This window comes from Coffea arabica, chromosome 7c (genome assembly GCF_036785885.1).
Source record: "Coffea arabica cultivar ET-39 chromosome 7c, Coffea Arabica ET-39 HiFi, whole genome shotgun sequence".
NCBI lineage: Eukaryota > Viridiplantae > Streptophyta > Magnoliopsida > Gentianales > Rubiaceae > Coffea > Coffea arabica.
In genome coordinates this window covers 9,100,075-9,120,542 of record NC_092322.1, presented here as the reverse complement: position 1 = coordinate 9,120,542, position 20,468 = coordinate 9,100,075, and the positions used below count along the sequence as shown (strand labels likewise).

Sequence of the window (20,468 nt, the reverse complement as noted above, 5' to 3'; positions counted from 1 at the left end):
TAAGGTTGTGTTTGATTGCAATTTTCTAGTGCGTTTGATTGTAATAATTTTTTGGGGTTTCCGTAAAAAAAAAAAAAAACAAGCTAAATTGTACCAATTTGATACCTGTAAAATAAAATAATAAGTGGCACACTTATAAGTTTTAACAGCTATAAATTTATTTGGCGTTGAAGAGGAAGAGAAATTAAAGAAAAAAGGGGAAAAAATGGTAAACGAAGTATGAATGTGGATCACTCAAATTCCACGCTGCACAAGTGGACAAGGAAAATGTGTGTGGCATTAATTGCCACAGAAAATCAAATAAAATAAACACAAATCAAAGAGAAGAAGAAACAGGAGTTTTCATTGCTTTATCTTGTTAAGAATTCTGGAAAGTTATAGAGCAAGTTAAGTGGTGTCAGCTTGTGAGAGGAGGGCTTGCTAGTTATCCATTTGAATTCTTTTTTACAGTGATGTTGATGCCTTAAAAACCAGGCATTCAACTAATTAGAGGCTTCTCTGAGCTTTCTCAGACCAATAATCAGGTGGGTTTTCTTCCTTGCATGGATGTTCAATTGCATTTTACTTGGTTTTTTTTTTTTTGTCACTGTTGCTTTCATATCTCCGTTTCTGTTTTAATAATAAAAGGTTGAGTCTTTGCCTTTTCTAGTTAGGTTTACGTGTATGGACGGTGGAAAGTGAGATTATTCTGATCAAACTGACTAAAAATAGAACATCCCATTGCTCTGCCGAGTGAAATAGGATACATAGCAATCCTCTATTTAATTTATTGTCTGTGTCTCCATTAGAAATCTAATAGTACTATTTCTTCAAGATCCTTGCTCTTTGCTGCTAGTAGGTTGTTTTACTGATTTTATATTGTTGTTATTGTTATACACTTGAGTTTGAGTTTTGTGCTTTAGTTAATGTTAACTGTTATATCAATTTGTTTTTTTTGGTTCACTATGCAGAGAGCCCTGGAGCTGGTTCTTTTATTGTTTCGAGTTGCTTAAGAATTTTGGAAGGAAGATTGGAGGTTGGCGATAAATTGGTTTGTGCAAGTTTTATAATGTTATCTGTGACAGAGTGAAGTGGGGAATTGTTTAAGGCTTGATAAACTTAAGTGGGGTGTAGTATACTAGTAATTTATTTAGCCAGGCAAAGAAACGTACAGAAGGAAAGACAAAATTTTTGAATTGTTTAGACTTTAGACCTCCCAGGATAACAAGTTCAGCATGTCTGTTGCTTTGCTATGGGTTGTTTTACCTATCTCAGAGGTCACGAACAGCATTGCATTCCTGGAACCGGTACGGGAAGGAAGCCGGCTTCTTGATTCGTCCAGGTTCGTGGGTCGGGGTAAAAACTGCTTGTGCAATGGCAGACTTGAGAAAGGCAAGCAACAAAGGTGGAATTCTGGCTATCTTAATGGAGATTCGAGAAACTGTTGCTTGGGAGGGTCTAGGTTGAAGAACCGAGGCAAATTTTCTGTGATTCCCAATGTAGTGGTTAGCCCAGCGGGAGAAATTGCCATGTCTTCAGAGCAAAAGGTTTATGATGTGGTTTTGAAGCAGGCGGCCTTGGTTAATAGACAATTGAGATCTCGAGAAGATTGGGACGTGAAGCCCGATATTGTTCTCCCAGGAAATTTAAACATATTAAGTGAAGCTTATGATCGCTGCGGTGAAGTATGTGCTGAATATGCCCAGACTTTTTACTTGGGTTAGCTCTCTTTTATCCATTTTTTTAGTTAAAAGGAAGTGAATTAAGGTACTGATTCTAATCTTAGTTTTATCCTGTGCAGGAACAATGCTAATGACACCTGAGAGAAGAAGAGCTATTTGGGCGATATATGGTAAAGTGCTGATACATGACATTCTTTTGTTGGTAGATTAATAGACCTGATAAAAGTCAGATTATCTAATAGGATTTTAATTCAGGTGTAGTTTATGTTTGAATGGTTTGGGAAGCCTTCTTGATTCGTTTACATACTAGATTGTCCAAATGAAAGCTAGTTTGAGTACAGAGTGTGGTTCCTGAATTAGAAATTTTGCCAGGTTCTCATGGAAAAGGATGTACCTAGTTCTTGAGCTTGACAAGTTAATCCTTGGTGATTAGTATAGGTTTTCTTTTCTCCCAAACATTTTGAAACAAACAGTAACTTGTAATCCCCACAGTGAAGATTTGCTTACTTTTTATATCCTCAATCAGAGAATAATGTACCATATTTTGCAAGTGAAATTTTGGAACAGATCTAGTTATCCTTCACATTCTTATCATATCATTGTGGAGAATGGAGTGCAGCTATTCTTCTGAACTAAATTTGCAGAAAAATAGATGGCGATTGGACCAAATTTTCATCACCCTTGTTTCCACATATCAGATTTGGAACCATGTCGATCTGAAAATCTTGTATCAAGTTTTAAGGCTGAGTTGTCATGTGGTATATTGAGAATTTTTTAGTTGTCATGTGGTATATTGAGAATTTTTTAAATAAACATAGAAAGCTTTCTTTCTGATTGAAGAGCGTCAACTGTGAAAAGAAACTGCATATGAACCTAAAAATGGATGGTGGTTATTTGACAATGCATATGACCATTAGTTAACTATTTTCACATAATTTTTTGCATATTATTGATTTAATTGCTTTGTCAGATAGAATTTAATTTGCAATGCTAAGTGAGGAGGATCTCTTCTAGGTTGATAGATGCTTGAAAGTATTGGAACAATTTAAAAACTTTTCATTTAGCTATTATCCTCTGCCAAAAGAGTTTCCTTCTATCATCTGTGTCCATTTTTTGACATGGATACCTTTAATAGATTAAACATAAAAGTTTCTGGTTTAAACACTTTCGCAAAACCCAATTATTCTTAAGGTTTCGAATGCTCGGGAATAACTCCTCTGACACATACGCTTTTCCATCTTTATCAGTTTGGTGCAGGAGAACAGATGAGCTCGTTGATGGGCCTAATGCATCACATATAACTCCAACTGCATTGGATAGGTGGGAAGCGCGATTGGAAGATGTCTTTAGAGGTCATCCTTTTGATATGCTTGATGCTGCTCTTTCAGATACTGTTTCCAAGTTTCCAGTTGACATCCAGGTCAGAACTCATATTTCGTTTAACTTTTGGTTATATATTCTAATGGTCATCTCTTTGGTTCCCAAACACACCTTACACTCTGAAGAGAAATGCCGTTATCAAGATTCCTAAACCATATTGATTTTGATTCGTTTTTCTGCTGTCAGTACTCTGTTAAGCCTTGTGAGCTGATGAAAACAACAAACTTTAATCTGAGTGCTCCTTTCGCATAACTACTTAACATTAGCCTTTCTGAGTAAATCATGTCTCAATTATGTCAACAAAAGCACTTGGCTGTCTATACTGGGTAACAGGACTTTTGTCCTCAAAAAATTGGGTCTAGGACTTTAAACACCTGTTTTGTCAGTATAAGTGATCCATTTAGTACACCGAGTTATCTTAAAAGTTCAGATTGTGGTATTTATCTACCATTTATTTTGGATAAAGGACATAAACACCTGTTTGTTAATATTGTTGATTTCCCAGTCTCTCTCCTTTGACATGAAAATTAAATTAAAAGGCCCTGTAACGATGCTTTGTCATGTATTACCAGTAACATCTCATTAGCACAAATTACATGTTGACTATTTGCTCTCTGCACTTTTTGTTGATTTCTTTTGTTTTACTGGAAGTACCTTCTTGCTATAGAATAAGTGCTTTATATACTAAGCATTCCTTCTGCCATTTTGAACACCATCATTTGCAGCCATTCAGAGACATGATTGAAGGAATGAGAATGGACCTAAAGAAGTCAAGATACAAAAACTTTGATGAGCTATACCTCTACTGTTACTATGTGGCCGGTACCGTTGGATTGATGAGTGTCCCAGTTATGGGCATTGCACCAGAATCAAAAGCAACAGTAGAAAGTGTCTATAATGCAGCCCTGGCATTAGGGATTGCTAACCAGCTGACTAACATACTAAGGGATGTTGGAGAAGAGTAAGTCTAAACCATATGATTCTTTTGATGCATCACTAGCAAATTGCTGTTGCCTAAAACCAAAAGGATGTCGGTTGCTATTTTTCAAGCTTACTGGTTGCCTTCCATCATGGTGAAAAGTATCAAAATCTTGAAATGATTTATCCATTGGTTCTAGTATTCATCAATACATGCAGCTTGTAGGTAATGTTAATTGCTTTTGAAATAGATTAAACCCCTTGTTTTACTGAGTGGTGTCCACTCTCAGATTGAAGTGTCATAAGGTGGTAAAAAGAGAAAAAGTAATGAAGGGCCAGAACCTTTTTTCAATGATTGGGTAAATGCATGTGCTCCGCTCCCAAGGGAGCATAGAGGCTAAGGAAAAGAATCTTGGTAAAGTCTATATAAGTGACCTTAAGTGTTGAGTGAATATTGAGCTGGAAAAATGCTTGACTAGAATCATAATGTCAGTCAATATATACTGCAAACTAATCAGAGTTTTGCAAGCAAAAGTAACTTGTACAGGGTGGTGATTCAGAGTTCTGACATCTTCTGTATATGTGCGCTCACTTTGCTCAGTGCTACAAGAGGAAGGATCTACCTACCCCAAGATGAATTAGCACAGGCAGGGCTTTCAGATGAGGATATATTTGCTGGAAAGGTCACTGACCAATGGAGGAATTTCATGAAGCAGCAAATGAAAAGAGCAAGGAAGTTCTTTGATGAGGCAGAGAAAGGAGTGACCGAGCTCAACTCTGCTAGCAGATGGCCTGTAAGCATTTGTGAATATTGATTAAACCGATCCTGGTTAAGTTCAAAGTCTCTATTTCCTTGGCTTAATGACTTGATTGAATGGTATGCACAAAGAGTGAATTAATGACCATAAATGGGTTGAATGTACTTGGAAAATTCTATGATCCATCTAACCCAATGCTAATTGAAAAGAATGGCCTCCACTTAGATTAACTTTACGTTGCATCCAGAACACTTATGATATATTAACATTTCACTGTGCCTTTTTATACATTGTTTCATGTTACTTTTAAGAATTCCTCTTACAGTCCTGATGCAGATTCACTTGTGTAGTAATTTCTTGAAACCAATGAGATACAATTTTCAGGTTGTATCCTGCTTCAGTTTGCAGATATTATACGTCTAAACAACCACCATCACCACCCTCCCCCCTTTCTGGTCTCCCAACAGGCAACTTGACATATGGCATTGTAACTTGAACTTGTATCCTTTGCCTTTGAGTTCCTAGCAGGCCATTAAAAATCCAGATTTGTCTTGGCAATTGCAGGTATGGGCATCGCTATTGTTGTATCGTCAAATACTCGACGAGATTGAAGCCAATGACTACAACAATTTTGACAGGAGAGCTTATGTTAGCAAACCGAAGAAGTTACTTGCTCTGCCAATGGCATATGCAAAGTCTCTTGTACCTCCAAGAACATCATCTCCGCTAGCAAAAGGCATGAGCTGAACCATATGCAAGTTCACATGCCTTTGAAGCTCGTAAACTAGGTAGTTCAGAGAAAAAGATTTGTACATTAGAAATTAAAATGCAGCTGTAAGCAAGGTAGATAGTGAATTAATTGCGTCTGCAACTCTTATGTTCCTTGATATAGAAAGCCCCTTCGACGAAAAAAATTTCTGGCCCGGTGAAATGTCACTTGTTGAAGTAGCCCTCTAAATCATCTTGTTGGGAGATTATCTGAGGAAGTTGATTCATTCATTTGATGCATAGATGACATGCTAATTTCCTTGACCGAAAAAGAAAAAAGAAACTGAATAATCTAGCCAAGAGTTCCGATAGTAGCTTGGTGATACAACTGTCCCATCTGTCATCATAAGCAGTAGTGTGGTGCTGATAGCACTTCCAAATTCCAACCCCGGATAGCGGGGTAAAAAAGTTGATTCCAACCACCAAATAGCTTCAAAAATCAAGTTCTATTCACCTCTTTGAAACGATTGTGTGATGGCCATTCAATTAAACTCTTTCATCGACCATTTAATTAGGGGTAAATCACATTTTATCTCTGTGTGATTTGGTACTTTATCACGTAACTTCACATGTTTTAAAAACATGTATCTAATCCCCCGATGGTTTGGGTTAATGTGTTACTATTAGTTTTTTTTTTTTATTAAAATTAACGGTTAATAGTAAAAAGTCATAATCAATTTAATAAATTGATAAAATCATCCTTTCACTGCTCTTTTTTTCTTCCCTTTCCTTTTTGCCTTTTTCTCTATTTTTTTCTTTTTTTGGGGAAGAGAAGAAATGATTTTCAAAACCTATATTTTGGCCTACAAAATCTTGATTTTCTCCAAATACAAAATAGATCGAAGGGAAATTAAAAAATATATATAAAACAAAAAAGATGGAAGGGAATATAAAACAAATAAACAAGAAACAAAAAAAATACTAGATCTTTTTTACTACAAATATCATTACAAGTTTTTAAACCAAATCTTTAATGATATTTTCTAGTTCTTATTTATCTATTTTTTTAATCTACATTTCTTCTTTTTTGTGCTTGGAGGCAAAAATAAATAAATAAGAGAAGTAAATTTATTAATTTAATTTTGACTTTTTACTACGGGCCATTAGTTTCATGGAAAAAGTTAACTGTAAAAGCACCTTTGGGAGTAGGTGACAGCTGCTGCAGCCCGTGCCGCTAACCGGTTACTGTTGGCTTTCACGTGCCAACCCCCAAAGAGCTCATCCAGTGCAAGTTGTCCAATAGTACTGTTCCAAATCAAAGTATCAGACAATGCAAATTGGGCAACTTGCAATGCAAGGTCACACAAAACCATCACGTAAAAAACAAAGTCAAGATGTCAAAATAGTACGAAGTCTCACGTGATCACAACCCCCAGTTTTGACGATATTTCATAGCGGGAAAATTGTGATGCATCAGCATTGGCTATAAAAAGATTGGGACTGAACCTCCTCAATTACAAGTTCAGAAACATAAAAGTTGCGACTTTGTGAGGATGGCAGTTAAAGTTTATGGGCCTGTAACTGCTGGTTGCCCCCAGAGAGTGCTAGTTTGCCTAGTAGAAATGGGAGTGGACTTTGAAGTTGTGCATGTAGACCTTGAGACTGGTGACCATAAAAAACCTGAATTTCTTCCCCTTCAGGTGATCTTTTTGTTTTCCTGCATCAAGTCAAGGCCGTTCTTTTTTTTGTTCATGTCAATTGTCAAATCGTTTTTTCTACGCAAATGTGACGACACATAGTCAAATGCTAACGTCGCGTCCGTATTGAAACCTGTTTTTTGCCAGAAACCTGAAATGGGGCAGGAACGGTTGTCAGATTTGGCGGTTGATGGCCATGATTTGGCCAAAAAATTTTGTGCGGCTCAGATCACATCTTGTAACTCGATTTTTACGCTGTATGTGGAACCCACAAAAATTTGTTCTAAAATTACGTCGTGTGCAAAGAAAATTACATTGTGTGCAATTAAAATTACGCACAATGAAAAATGCACACAACCGGCTTCCATTGTATGCGAGAGATTCATGTGGTATTTCAATCATTCAATCAAGGGCTGCAAACGAGCAGAGCCGAGTCGAGTTTTGGCCTTATCAAGTCGAGTCTTGACTTAATTTTATCGAACTTGAACTCGAACTCGAGCTCGACGAGTTGGTAATTTTCAAGCTCGAACTCGAGCTCGACTCGATTCGAATCGAGCTCGAGTTCGAGGTCGAAAAAAATAAAAAATAAATATTTTATTTTTAAAAAAATAAATAAAATAATATTTTTTATTAATAAATAATAAAATATTAAGAATATTTATGTAATTTTACTATTAAAAATAAAAATAAAAAAAAATAAATATATATATACCCGAGCTCGCGAACGAGCTTAATGTTTTGAGTTCGAGTTCGATATTGATCGCGACTCGATTCGTTTGCACCCCTAATTCAATGTGAGGAAACCCACGAGGAAAAAACATAAAAATCAAAGAAGTGTTGAGCTTTTCAATCAAGAATAATAGGCGTAGTTAATTTTGATTGGAAGGATAGAACGGAGAAAAATTGCCTGCTTTATCCCATTTTTTGCGTGACTGGGTGGTAAGTGATAGTAATTTGGAAGTGAATGGATTGTCTCATAACCTGAGTCAACCTAACTAATGCACTATTCACTTAAGCTCGTCAAACTCTTAAAACTCATCCTTCTCGTATCAGCTGGCGGTTGAGCTCTATCTAGTTTTAGCTTACTCAAGTTCAACTGCTCTTAACTCATTTGAGCTCACTTGTGTTTAAATAATATACACTAGTAATTTGCCCTTGCATTAGCATAGAATAATTTTTTATTGTAATTATTTACGAATGAATGCAAGGCTTAAATAATTCATTAACAATGTTTTTATAAATTCATATTTATATCAAAAAATTATTATACTCCAAATATTCAACTACCATATTAGTCTTTAGAAATTGTTAGATGCAGGGACGGAGCCAGAAATTTATTTTTGGGGGGGCTGAAGTGTATTAAAAAATTTTTTTGTGATGAAATAAATATATTTAATAAGTAAAATTTAGAATCAATAATTATAAAAATAATAAAAACATATAATTATACATACCCAAAAATTTGTTATTGATTAACACTTGAAGTATTGGTAGTTGTTGCACTCGAATAACGAAGAGGAGGCAATTGCATTCTGCGAGTCTTCATCAGTTGAAAACGCTGCAATATTTGCTCATTTTCAATTGTTGCAAAAATATCCTTCTCGATGTATACAACCAAACAGTCATTCATCCACTCGTCTCCCATTTTGTTGCGCAAATCAGTCTTGACAATATTCATTGCAGAAAATACTCTTTCAACAGAAGCAGTCGCAACTGGTAGAACTAATGCCAACTGGATCAGACGATAAACCAATGGAAAAATTGTATTTTTACCAGTTTTAACCATTTGTTGAGCAAGACTTCCCAAATCTCCAACTTCTGAAAATTGAGGATCGCGTTGCACATTATAAATATAATTTCGAAGTTGAGACTCAAGATATACATAATCGTTACTTGAGAAGTCTTCAGGATATAAATCAGCAAGACGGAGTAGTTTCTGCACATTGAATTGAGAGAAAGAACTTTTTGGATCAAGACATGCTATGCAACTAAGCAATTCCGTGCTAACTTCCGAGAAACGATTATTCATCTCTTGTATAATTAAATCAACAACCTGACATCACAACAATAATAAAATTAATAACTAAGAAAATCTGCTAACAAGTAACAAATGTAATGAAATAATAATTTCAAAAATAATACCTCACAAAAATTTCCACGCGATAATGATGAAAATTAGTGATGGTTTGACCTTTGCGACTGCGCCTGGCATTGCCACGGATTGCTATACTGTCTTCCATATCAATCACGGGAATCATATTCAACTCACAAAAATTGTTGACTTCATCTAAAATTATTTGCCATCCCTCTTCCCTAAAGTCTTGCAATTGAGATTTCATAGTATCAATCAAACTCATGGCTTGGACAATATTTTGATCCCTTTGTTGCAAAACAAGTGACAAGTCATTTGTGATTCCCAATAAATACTTCATCAGGTGCAATACAAAAAAAAAACTCATAATCATTCATTCTATCAATCAAACCCCTGGCCATACCTCTATTATCAGAAGTGGTGGCATCATCTTGTATATTTCCCAATATTCCAATCACCGAAGCCCACATAGAGGATAGACAAAGTAATGTTAGATAGTGTGATCCCCAACGAGTATCCCCTGGTCTTGCTAAACTAGTTTCTTGATTTTTGCCTTTTCCACTAATAATATCTCCACTGTCTAAAAGTGTAACAATCTTATCATGTTCTATTTGTCTTAATTGATCTCTTCTTTTACATGATGCTCCAGTTAAATTGACCATCATAGAGACATAGACAAAGAATTCACTGACAATGATATTTTCCTTAGCAACAGCAACAATAACTAACTGGAGTTGGTAAGCAAAACAGTGAATATACATCGCATAGGAATTTTCTTGTAATATAAGGGCCTTCAAACCATTGAACTCACCTCGCATATTTGAAGCTCCATCATATCCTTGACCTCTCAATTTGGATAATGATAATCCGTGTTGCACGAATAAAGAATCAATTGCATCTTTCAAACAAAGAGATGTGGTGTCAGACACATGTACAATTGCAAGGAAACGTTCAATCACACGCCCTTCTTTGTTCACATATCTCAAAACAACTCCCATTTGCTCTTTCACTGAACTGTCTCGAGACTCATCAACTATTAGGGAAAAATAATTGTCTCCAATATCATTGATTATAACACTTGTGATCTTTGAGGCACAAGCATGTGCCAAATCTTTTTGAATCATTGGAGAAGTTAGTTGATTATTTGCAGGAGCATTTTGATTTACAACCTCAAAAATCTCAGTATTTCGCTGGCTATACCACTCAAACAATTCAAGAAAATTGCCTCTATTTGAAGAACTAGTTGACTCATCATTTCCACGAAAAGCCAATCCTTGCTTCAAAAGAAAGCGGGTCACATCCAGAGCAGCAGTTAAACGGGTGCGATATGCAATATCTATTTCGCGCCCACAAGATCGTAGCACATTTGACACACTATGCCTTTGATCTTGAAAACTTTTAAACTGTATTCTAGCATCATTATGGCAACTATTCACAGCTCCAATATGTTCATTAAATCTTTCCATTGCCTTTTTCCAATTATTGAATCCCGTTTTTGTAAAGGCATCCTCTGCATATCGACCTCCCTTATTTTGTGTTTTGAAAAGAAAGCACCAAAAGCAAAACGCCGCATCTTTCGATATGCTATACTCTAACCATACAAACTTTTGATACCAACTATCTTGGAAACTTCTATGTTGTTTACCAAATGATGTTTTTTGGATACATATGGTCAATCGGTTGGCAAGGTCCCCTAGTCAAATACTTTCTTCGGACATGGTCTCGAAGAGAAATATCAAATTTCTCAATTGATTTTCGTAATCCCGGATCACTAACAATATCATTTAAATTCAATTCCACACAAGATTGATTTTGAACTGGTTCACTAATATTAGGCTCATTTGAAGATTCACCACTACGGACTCGTTTAGGTTTAAAGAATCTCTCCATTTTCTGTCACAATTAAATAATTGTGGTTAAATTCAATAAAATTATGCAATTCAATAATCAATTAATTTAAAATTCATACAAATAATTCTTTAATTTAATAATAAATTCATATTACTTATATTTCTCAATTTATAAAATTCATTATATAAAATTATCAAAAAGTTAAAATAAGGTACAACTAAATACCCATATAATCTCTAATTCAATCTCATAAAATTTTGAATTTATATTTACATTCAAAATTTCTAATTCACATAATTAATTCTTAAAATTTCAAATATAAAACTAACAAAATTTTAAAAGCTAAATACAACCTAAAATCTATACAATTTCTAAACTAATTTCTAATTTAAATTTAATATCATTAAATTTTTTAATGTAATCTTTCAAATTCTTAAATTACATTAACATAAACTAAATAAAAATTAATCTTAATCAAATTAATATCAAGATACTCAAAATTCAAAAATAATTTAAACATATAATTAACAAAAATATAAAGATGAATATTGTAATTTAAACAAAAAAACTAACCTAAAAGATTTATGTGAATGGAATGGTGGAGAGTTGGAGTCTTGGAGCCTTGAATTGAAGGCTTGAAGCAGGATGGTAGAATCTCAACTGAAGCTTCTTGGAGTTCTTGGAGCCTGGCGTCTTCTTCTTGGAGTTGGAGTCTTGTTTGCCCTTTGGCACTGGCGGCGTGCTTTTGCATCAGATGAAGCCTTAGGGCTTCATCTGATGTATTTTTTTCCCCTCATTATACAAAACGACGTCGTTCCACTAAAAGTGAAACGACGTCGTTTTGTATTTAGAGGGCAAAAAAAAAATTCAAAATGAAATGAGTCATCTTCTTCCTCAGCAGTCAGCACGGCAGCGGCTTTCCAGCTCTTCTTCACTTCCTCTGCAGCATCCATGGAGCCATGGAGGATGGTAGTCGGTAGATCTGGATCACCGTGAGGGGGCTGGGCTGGGCTGGCCGCCGGAATCCCCTATATATAGGGGGTTTTCCGGCGGCTTGGGGGGGCTTAAGCCCCCACCAGCCCCCCCTTAAATCCGTGGCTGGTTAGATGTAAATTTTTTATAATGTGATAATATTCATTCAATATTATAAAAAACAACTATTCTTTGAGATAGTAATTAAAATTCATTATAAATATGATTATACACCCACTCATATTCATTTTTAGTTCAAGGCAACGGGTCCATATGAGGTTATGGTACTTTTGGTTAAAAGCAAAAGCTTTTATTGGTGCTAAAAGTTTTTATCACTTTTGGGTACAAAAAATATTTTGGTAGTGTTTGATGGATATCATCCTATAAAATTAGAAGTGAAACTTTTAGTGTTAAAAGTATATTTTAGCAAAAGTTCAAATTTGATGCTTTTAAAATAAAATTTATATTTAAAAATATATTAAATTTAATCATTTAATCATATTTTATGAACTAAATAAAGGGATGAATTCATTTAAAATTCTTAGAAATTTGAGGCATTGAACATGAATTTTCCTATTTATTTTACACATTTGAATTTGGTGGAAACCACAACCATTGTGGTGTGAAGTCTATCTCTTCTTTGAAGATGGCATTTGGTTCCGTTTGGAATTGTGGTAATTTATTGAAAAGTATTTCATCGATAGAACTTTTGGTAAAAGTACTTATTAAGTGTTTAAATTTTTTTAAATATATTGTTTGGATACATAATTCAATAAGTACTTATTGTATTGAATAATATGTAATTTTAAAAATTTAAAATGTATTTATCCATTTATTTAGTTCATAATGCAAGACAAAATGATTAAATTTAATGTTTTATTTTTTAAACAACAAAATTTACTCTAAAAGTATCAAATTTGAGCTTTTGTTAAAAGTGTTTTTTAACACCAAAAACTCACTTCTTGATTTTATGGAATCACATTCACCAAATACCTCAAAAATACTTTAACACCCAAAATTACCTTTTTTTTAAATCAAAAGTTAAATCAAAAGTACCCTAGGCCCAAAATGGGGGCTTAACATGTTGTCAAAGCTAGATTAACATGATGTCCAATATCAAAAATTCTATCTTACACATGATAACTCAAGGTCTTCAAAATCACAACTAGCAAATAGAATCCATAAATGACAAATGGAATCCACAACCAGTCTATTATGCGTGTAATGGCCATGATACATATCATTACTATTACACTTTCACTATACTCCCACTCTGGTTATGGGACCGAGTATAATGGATGGGTGTGTCTATCACATTCAATTATGGAAAAAAGAGTCCCAATGCCTCTCCAATTCTTTTTCAGGTAAAGTTTTGGCCATCCAACAATTAAATATAAAAGTTTGGCCCTTGATCTAACAAAATAGCATATTAGTGGCATTTCTGTCAAATCTAGCAGTTAACTATGACGGAAAGTATCATCTCGTGAGACGTGCAACCAAATATGAAGGGCATTATAGTCTGTTTGTTAAGACAGTAAAAACAGTTTTTCCAATAATTTTCTCTCCAACAATTTTCACCCTTTTTGCTGTAAAACCCTAGTGCGAATCATCTGATTTGTCAATATCTAAAATGTAAAAACTTCTCTTCACAACAAAATGCTAAGCATTTCATTAGACAAGTGAGACTCCCTTATTCATTCCCAGGCTCTCCAGGGACTGGTTCCATGATTTGCTTCTCTTGTTCACTTCGAGTGTTTTCGGGGTGGTCACTGTTTTCAATTGCCTCTTCCTCCTTGTTATTGTGGCATAAGTTGCTTTCCTCCTTCATTAATCCGTAGCTAATAGACAAATCTTTCCACTTTTTTTCTCCAGATAAGTACTCGTGTCGCCCCAAATATTTCTTCAGCTCAACTTTAGTATTTCGAAATGGCTAAGGACAAATATTTAAAAACAGCCACTTCAGTACGATTTTATTCCACTACGCACAATCTAGGAGACAATTGCAATTCAATTTTCAATTATCATTTTTCCTCTTCTTGTTTAGTATTACTTTTGAGAATTGAGACAACAGACCAAAATCTTTGTAGCAACAATTGATGAAAGGTCTAAAAGTACCTTTGCTAATTAAAAAAAAAAAGACTGAAAAGGAAATAATACCTCTGCTTTGCATTCAGTAGCCAATCGAAAGAAAGCAGCAGAAACAAAATGCTTCCCAACGGACTCAGCTAATCTGATATGACTGAGCCAATACAACTTTTTGTTAGATGGAGATTTTTGTTGCTCTAACTTAAGGTAAGAGAAGAAGCTACCTTTTTACTCTCTTTTTGCTTGGTAAACCATCCTTTAGAGACTATAATACCCTTCATATGTGGTCACGCGTCTGACAAGATGATGCTTCCCGTTATAGTTAACTGCTGGATTTGACAGAAGGACCACTAATATGCTATTTTGTTAGATCGAGGGTCAAACCTTAATATTTAATTGTTGGAGGACCAAAACTTTACCTGAAAAAGAGTTGGAAGGCCATTCGGGACTTTTTTTTCCCTTCAATTATGGATGCCCTAAGTTACTCAAACAACATTTGCATTTACCGAAAGGGTTATGAATAGGGATTTCACGTCAAATCCACCTACGCACCTTTAATTAATCCAAATGGACTGCTTCGGATTTTTCTATTATTGATATAATTAAATGTTGTATCAAATAATGTGTGAGTTGAACTTTTGTAGGCTATATGTTAATTGTTAATTATAACCATTTAAATAACGCATTTTTACTACTAAAAAGTGGTAGTTGTCTCACGTGAAAATGCCTGTAGTACTTCTCGCTGAAATAAACGGTAACCGAAGGTTCTAGAATTGTTTGCATTGGGACGCTTGCAGCACCTTCTTTGTCAGGAACGGGCAATGCGGGGATACGGGAGGGAAAAAATAGAAAAACTCGAACAGGGAAAAAACACAAAAAGTTCCAAGCAGTTGAGTTTGTATTGTAGGTCGGGCAGAGCCGGGAGGCGATGGTAGGAGTGCGTGATTTTTAAAACAAAGCGCACCGTGGAGTGGAGGACGGACGCAGGACACCAACAAGCCAACGATCCCACGTTTCAAATTCGCGGACATTTTAAGGAAATAATTACGCCCCCAGATATTAAATTAAAAACATTTGCATAATCCAACTTCAGCTTTACCTCCGCGTCTCTCTCTCTCTTCTTCCTCCATTGTCTCTCTCTTAGGGTTTCATATCGATCCGAGAGTCCGATTCTCTTACTCGCACTCTATCTCTCCCATCTCGTCAACTCACGCCTTTAGGTAATATTCTCCTCGTTCTTACTGATTTCGTCATGGATTTATGTTTTTCTCTTCTCAAATTTAAACTAGCGTTTCTTGAGCCAACTCAATGCTCGATCTATCCTCTATGTTTTCTTGCCTTTTTTTTTTTTCTCTTTTAAAAGTGCGTTGTAAGTTTAACTTTGTATGCTTGCTTATTGTACAATACTTGAAATCCCGATCTACGTAGTTCTTTTTTTCCTTTTTTTAATTGTCATATCTTTGCGCGCTCAAGTAACTTCCGTTTTGCGTTCAGTTAATTCATTTTCCTTAAATCAGACGAGTTTTCTTTAGATCGGTTAGCTTTTATGTTTGTTTAAATCACGAGTTAAGCTTTTAGAGCTCGGATGTGTTGGTTGGATGTTTGTGCCCTTAGGTGGGATTCGGGTATTTAGTTTATGGGCTTCAGCTTTGCAATTCATGGGATTTTCCTGTTGCATATTATAATTTCACGTGGCTTAATTTTGACTCGGTCTCTGAATCAATTATAATTAGTTTGACTGTTTCTATCACTTAAGCTCGAGTTGAATGATAAATTTGATGTCTTTACGTATCTAATGCTTTGGAAGATGAATGTGCCGGTAGCTTCTTTTATTATGCTTCTGTTTTTGCGAGGAATTCAAGATCTAGGTTGCATGTTAGAGCTGTTATTGTCACTAACCTCTTTGGTTACATTAGTCCTTTGTCCTATGCGTCCAAGCCTGGATTTTACATCCTTCCTGATAAGCTTGATGTAGGAAACATCATTAAACAAGCTGCATGATTTTTACCGCATGGTTGTTTGGAAGAGAAGTTTAATTTTATAATTGCTTACACTTGTTAAAGTGGTGCTGATAGCCAAAGAATATGATGTGTATGTACACAATTATGTATCAGTTAACATTAATATTGTATGACCTCTTCCTCCTATTAAACTCTTGCTGTTAGTGTTGAATTTAACCTTTCTGCAGAGGTTTGCATTTCAATTTGTTTCTCTCCAATGTTTATTCATTGCTTTTGTGATCCCTGTAATTTCTTGGAGTATGCTTTGTTGTCTAAACAGCTAACCTTTATAATGTTTTCAGAGATAGTATGGCAATGGAAGTTACCCAGGTCCTCCTAAATGCACAATCAGTGGATTCAACTGTACGAAAGCATGCAGAAGAGTCATTGAGGCAGTTTCAGGAGCAAAACCTTTCTGTATTCTTATTATCTCTTTCTGGGGAACTTGCTGGTGAGGACAAACCAGTTGATAGCCGTAAACTAGCTGGTTTGATCCTTAAAAATGCTTTGGATGCTAAGGAACAACATAGAAAATATGAGCTTGTCCAAAAATGGTTGGCATTAGATGTGGGTGTGAAAACCCAGATAAAAACATGCTTATTACAGATACTTTCTTCACCTGTGCCTGATGCTCGCTCTACTGCTTCACAAGTCATTGCAAAAATTGCAGCCATTGAGTTGCCGCAGAAGCAGTGGCCTGAACTGATAGGTTCACTTCTATCAAATATTCACCAGGTCCCCGCTCATGTGAAGCAAGCCACCTTGGAAACTCTAGGATATTTATGTGAAGAAGTTTCTCCAGATGTGGTAGACCAAGATCAAGTGAATAAAATACTGACAGCAGTTGTCCAAGGTATGAGTGCAAATGAGGGGAATAATGATGTCAGGCTTGCAGCTACCAGAGCATTGTATAATGCTCTTGGATTTGCTCAAGCAAATTTTTCCAATGATATGGAGCGTGATTACATCATGAGAGTTGTGTGTGAAGCTACTTTGTCTCCTGATGTCAAAATCCGACAGGCTGCTTTTGAATGTCTGGTCTCGATTTCCTCTACGTACTATGAGAAGTTAGCTCCATACATCCAGGATATTTTCAATATCACGGCCAAGGCTGTCAGGGAAGATGAGGAGCCCGTTGCTCTTCAAGCTATTGAACTCTGGAGCTCAATATGTGACGAGGAGATAGATATTTTGGAAGAATATGGGGGTGATTTTACTGCAGACTCAGATGTCCCATGCTATTATTTCATCAAGCAGGCTCTCCCTGCTCTTGTACCTATGCTGTTAGAGACACTTTTAAAGCAAGAAGAAGATCAGGATCTGGATGAGGGTGCTTGGAATCTTGCTATGGCTGGTGGTACGTGCCTTGGTTTGGTTGCTCGCACTGTTGGTGATGATATTGTACCGCTAGTCATGCCATTTATAGAAGAAAACATAACAAAGTCAGAGTGGAGGCAGAGAGAGGCTGCCACGTATGCCTTTGGTTCCATACTGGAGGGTCCATCGCCTGATAAGTTGACGTCCATTGTCAATGTTGCTCTAAATTTCATGCTCACTGCTCTCACAAATGACCCTAATAGTCATGTTAAGGATACAACGGCGTGGACACTTGGTCGAATATTTGAATTTCTTCATGGTTCAACTGTAGAGACTCCAATCATTACCCCTGGAAATTGTCCGCAGATTATCCGTGTTCTGCTTCAGAGCATGAATGATGCTCCCAATGTTGCTGAGAAGGCCTGTGGTGCTCTCTATTTTCTTGCGCAGGGTTACGAGGATATTGGGTCCGCATCTCCCATAACTCCTTATTTCCTGGAAATTGTCAAATCCCTCCTTAGTGTCACTGACAAAGAAGATGCTGGGGAATCACGACTGAGGACTGCTGCTTATGAGACATTGAACGAAGTGGTGAGGTGTTCAACAGATGAAACAGCTGCAATGGTGTTGCAGTTAGTTCCTATCATCATGACAAAGCTTCACCAGACTCTGGAAGCAGAGAAGCTTTCTTCTGATGAGAGAGAGAAGCAGAATGAGTTGCAGGGCCTTCTTTGTGGGTGCTTACAGGTCATTACTCAGAAACTTGGTGCATCTGAGCCTACTCAGTATGCATTCATGCAGTTTGCAGATCAGATCATGAATCTTTTCCTTCGGGTTTTTGCTTGTAGAAGTGCAACTGTGCATGAGGAAGCCATGCTTGCCATTGGAGCTGTTGCCCATGCAACTGGCCCAGATTTTGCTAAGTACATGCCTGAACTTTATAAATATTTGGAAATGGGTCTTCAGAATTTTGAGGAGTATCAGGTCTGTGCTGTTACAGTTGGTGTTGTGGGTGATATATGCAGGGCATTGGAGGACACAGTCCTGCCTTACTGTGATGGAATAATGACCCAGCTCCTGAAAGACCTCTCGAGCAATCAGTTACACCGATCTGTGAAGCCTCCTATCTTCTCATGCTTTGGTGACATAGCTCTAGCTATTGGCGAGAATTTTGAAAAGTACTTGATGTATGCCATGCCTATGCTCCAGAGTGCAGCCGAATTGTCTGCCCACACATCAGGCGCTGATGACGAAATGATTGAGTATACCAATCTGTTGAGGAATGGAATCTTAGAGGCATACTCAGGGATATTTCAGGGATTTAAGAACTCTCCTAAAACTCAGCTGTTGATTCCTTATGCACCTCACATATTGCAATTTCTGGATAGCATTTACATGGAGAAAGACATGTTAGTACTCTCTACATCACTGGTTCTCAGTTGATGTTTTATTTTGATGTCTTTAATTTTTGGATCTAATTGTTTCACTTATTCTATTGCAGGGATGATGTTGTGATGAAAACTGCTATTGGGGTGCTTGGGGATTTGGCGGATACACTGGGAAGTAATGCAGGTTCTTTGATTCAGCTATCACTCTCATGCAAGGAATTTTTAAATGAGTGTCTGTCCTCGGATGATCATTTGATTAAAGAATCAGCTGAGTGGGCCAAGATGGCTATCAGTCGTGCCATTTCTGTTTGAGGCTGTGGCCCGGTACATATGTTTTTCTTCCGCTATTGGAAGTGCCTGCATGCATTTGTTGTGTTGAGTCGGGGTCCATGATTGCATTCAACATGTTGGGTCATTGGTATCTACTGACAGGAGTTAACTCATCTTCATGTTGTCACTAACTCATGCATCAGCACCACAGGGTCGGGTTCTTTGGTTTTGCCATGGAAGGAGTGTTTGATGATGGTTCCTCAGAACTGGCTGAAGGTCCTTCTGGAGATGTATAACGTTGTTTTTGCTGGAGATTGAGGTTGGACAGAAATGTTACTATGAGCTGCGGAATGGACATTTAACGTTGGTTGGTTATTGATTGTTCATTGGGCTATTTCGTGCTCTACTTGACATGATTGCCTACCACCCTGGTGCTGCTTTTGTCTTGAAGTCTTGGGGGTGTTGGCATTTTCAAGCGCAAATTTTGGTTCGTGATACTCTCAAGCCGCTAGACCTGCAGCTTCATTTATCCTCCATTATTTTACTTTTTTTTTAAAAAAAATAATTTTATATTGCTGGTGTCTGCCCACATTTTGCATTGGTCTGAGTCCTCCCTTTTTTGTCTCTCATATTCAGAATGCGTACTGTGTCATTTTTTTTTCTTTTCACAAAATATACATTTTTGGGTACTTCATCGATCAGGGTCACAGGGATGGTATTCCGTCATGGTTTCAGTGCGCATCAATTGCTTTGTCATGCTGCATTTTTTCCGTATGTCAACATTAGTAGTTAGTGCGTTGAAGAGTAAAAAATTACATGCATCCGTGAAATCTTGGTGCTTCTTTTTCCTTTTCAGATTTTAGGTTTTGAGAGTGGTTTTGGATGTAAAATGGTGTTTAATTCTCTTGTCTCTCGAGAATTGGATTCCGAAAGATTAGCAAATTGTATCAATCATAGAAGTTCTTGAATTAGGTCTGTACATCTGCTTATGATCAGACGGAGGCAAGGCTTGGCGTTGTCGCCTTGTATTATCATTTTTCTCGCCTTGCCAGTAGCCTCTTTCATGGCTCGTATCCTTTTTGTACCGTCTATATTTGATTGTAAAATTTGTTGGAGAAGTATAATGGCATTTTTTCGGTTGTGATGTGTTCGTCACTTGTCTAGTGAGAGAGATGTTGGTCTGGTTTGTTGCTTGTCCATCCAAAAATTCTTCAAGACGTCGGTTCTTTTGGTGTAATTACCTTTATCTCCGAGCTTGATTTTTGTTGCACTTTGGCCCTTTTGTGACGTTTTATTAGCCTGGACCATTGAGAAAATGTCTTGCAGTTTTTATTTTGTCCTTGTTTACATTTCTCTCCATTGTTTTTCTCA

At 36.5% G+C, this 20,468-nt stretch overlaps 4 protein-coding genes across 5 annotated transcripts; 2 read left to right on the top strand and 2 right to left on the bottom strand.

Moving 5' to 3' along the window:
• Positions 1-169: 169 nt before the first annotated feature.
• Positions 170-5,648, top strand: LOC113698812 (phytoene synthase 2, chloroplastic). Of its 2 annotated transcripts, none has more exons than XM_027218762.2 (7): positions 170-524; positions 951-1,698; positions 1,781-1,831; positions 2,909-3,081; positions 3,767-4,002; positions 4,561-4,753; positions 5,282-5,648. In XM_027218762.2, exons 2-7 carry the CDS (start codon positions 1,215-1,217, stop codon positions 5,462-5,464), a joined length of 1,320 nt encoding a protein of 439 aa, XP_027074563.1. In that variant the 5' UTR covers positions 170-524; positions 951-1,214; the 3' UTR covers positions 5,465-5,648. The 2 variants fall into 2 exon arrangements, with proteins under 2 accessions (XP_027074563.1, XP_071913739.1); XM_072057638.1 differs by lacking the exon at positions 170-524 and adding an exon at positions 701-838.
• A 2,939-nt stretch (positions 5,649-8,587) lies between these two features.
• On the bottom strand, positions 8,588-9,461 carry LOC113699492 (uncharacterized). Its single transcript, XM_027219861.2, has 2 exons — positions 9,270-9,461; positions 8,588-9,175 (listed from the first exon to the last, which is right to left on the bottom strand). Exons 1-2 carry the CDS (start codon positions 9,459-9,461, stop codon positions 8,588-8,590), a joined length of 780 nt encoding a protein of 259 aa, XP_027075662.2.
• On the bottom strand, positions 8,675-11,847 carry LOC140004490 (uncharacterized). Its single transcript, XM_072057636.1, has 4 exons — positions 11,639-11,847; positions 10,026-11,107; positions 9,265-9,501; positions 8,675-9,175 (listed from the first exon to the last, which is right to left on the bottom strand). The coding sequence occupies exons 2-3, from the start codon at positions 10,678-10,680 to the stop codon at positions 9,476-9,478; spliced, it is 681 nt and encodes a 226-aa protein (XP_071913737.1). The 5' UTR covers positions 10,681-11,107; positions 11,639-11,847; the 3' UTR covers positions 8,675-9,175; positions 9,265-9,475.
• A 3,150-nt stretch (positions 11,848-14,997) lies between these two features.
• LOC113697846 (importin subunit beta-1) lies at positions 14,998-20,252 on the top strand. The gene is made up of 3 exons (XM_027217443.2): positions 14,998-15,342; positions 16,425-18,848; positions 18,941-20,252. The coding sequence occupies exons 2-3, from the start codon at positions 16,432-16,434 to the stop codon at positions 19,137-19,139; spliced, it is 2,616 nt and encodes an 871-aa protein (XP_027073244.1). The 5' UTR covers positions 14,998-15,342; positions 16,425-16,431; the 3' UTR covers positions 19,140-20,252.
• Positions 20,253-20,468: the final 216 nt, after the last annotated feature.

What these genes read in the sequence shown, in the direction of transcription:
- LOC113698812 (XM_027218762.2), top strand. Translation starts at nt 1,215, where the DNA reads ATGTCTGTTGCTTTGCTATGGGTTGTTTTACCTATCTCAGAGGTCACG. An exon ending in CTAAGGGATGTTGGAGAAGA is followed by an intron (nt 4,003 to 4,560) that starts GTAAGTCTAAAC and finishes CACTTTGCTCAG; the next exon opens with TGCTACAAGAGGAAGGATCT. An exon ending in ACTCTGCTAGCAGATGGCCT is followed by an intron (nt 4,754 to 5,281) that starts GTAAGCATTTGT and finishes TGGCAATTGCAG; the next exon opens with GTATGGGCATCGCTATTGTT.
- LOC113699492 (XM_027219861.2), bottom strand. Translation starts at nt 9,461, where the DNA reads ATGAAATCTCAATTGCAAGACTTTAGGGAAGAGGGATGGCAAATAATT. An exon ending in ATTATCGCGTGGAAATTTTT is followed by an intron (nt 9,176 to 9,269) that starts GTGAGGTATTAT and finishes TTGTGATGTCAG; the next exon opens with GTTGTTGATTTAATTATACA.
- LOC140004490 (XM_072057636.1), bottom strand. Translation starts at nt 10,680, where the DNA reads ATGGAAAGATTTAATGAACATATTGGAGCTGTGAATAGTTGCCATAAT. An exon ending in TGGAGCTTCAAATATGCGAG is followed by an intron (nt 9,502 to 10,025) that starts GTGAGTTCAATG and finishes TTTGCAACAAAG; the next exon opens with GGATCAAAATATTGTCCAAG.
- LOC113697846 (XM_027217443.2), top strand. Translation starts at nt 16,432, where the DNA reads ATGGCAATGGAAGTTACCCAGGTCCTCCTAAATGCACAATCAGTGGAT. An exon ending in ATTTACATGGAGAAAGACAT is followed by an intron (nt 18,849 to 18,940) that starts GTTAGTACTCTC and finishes ATTCTATTGCAG; the next exon opens with GGATGATGTTGTGATGAAAA.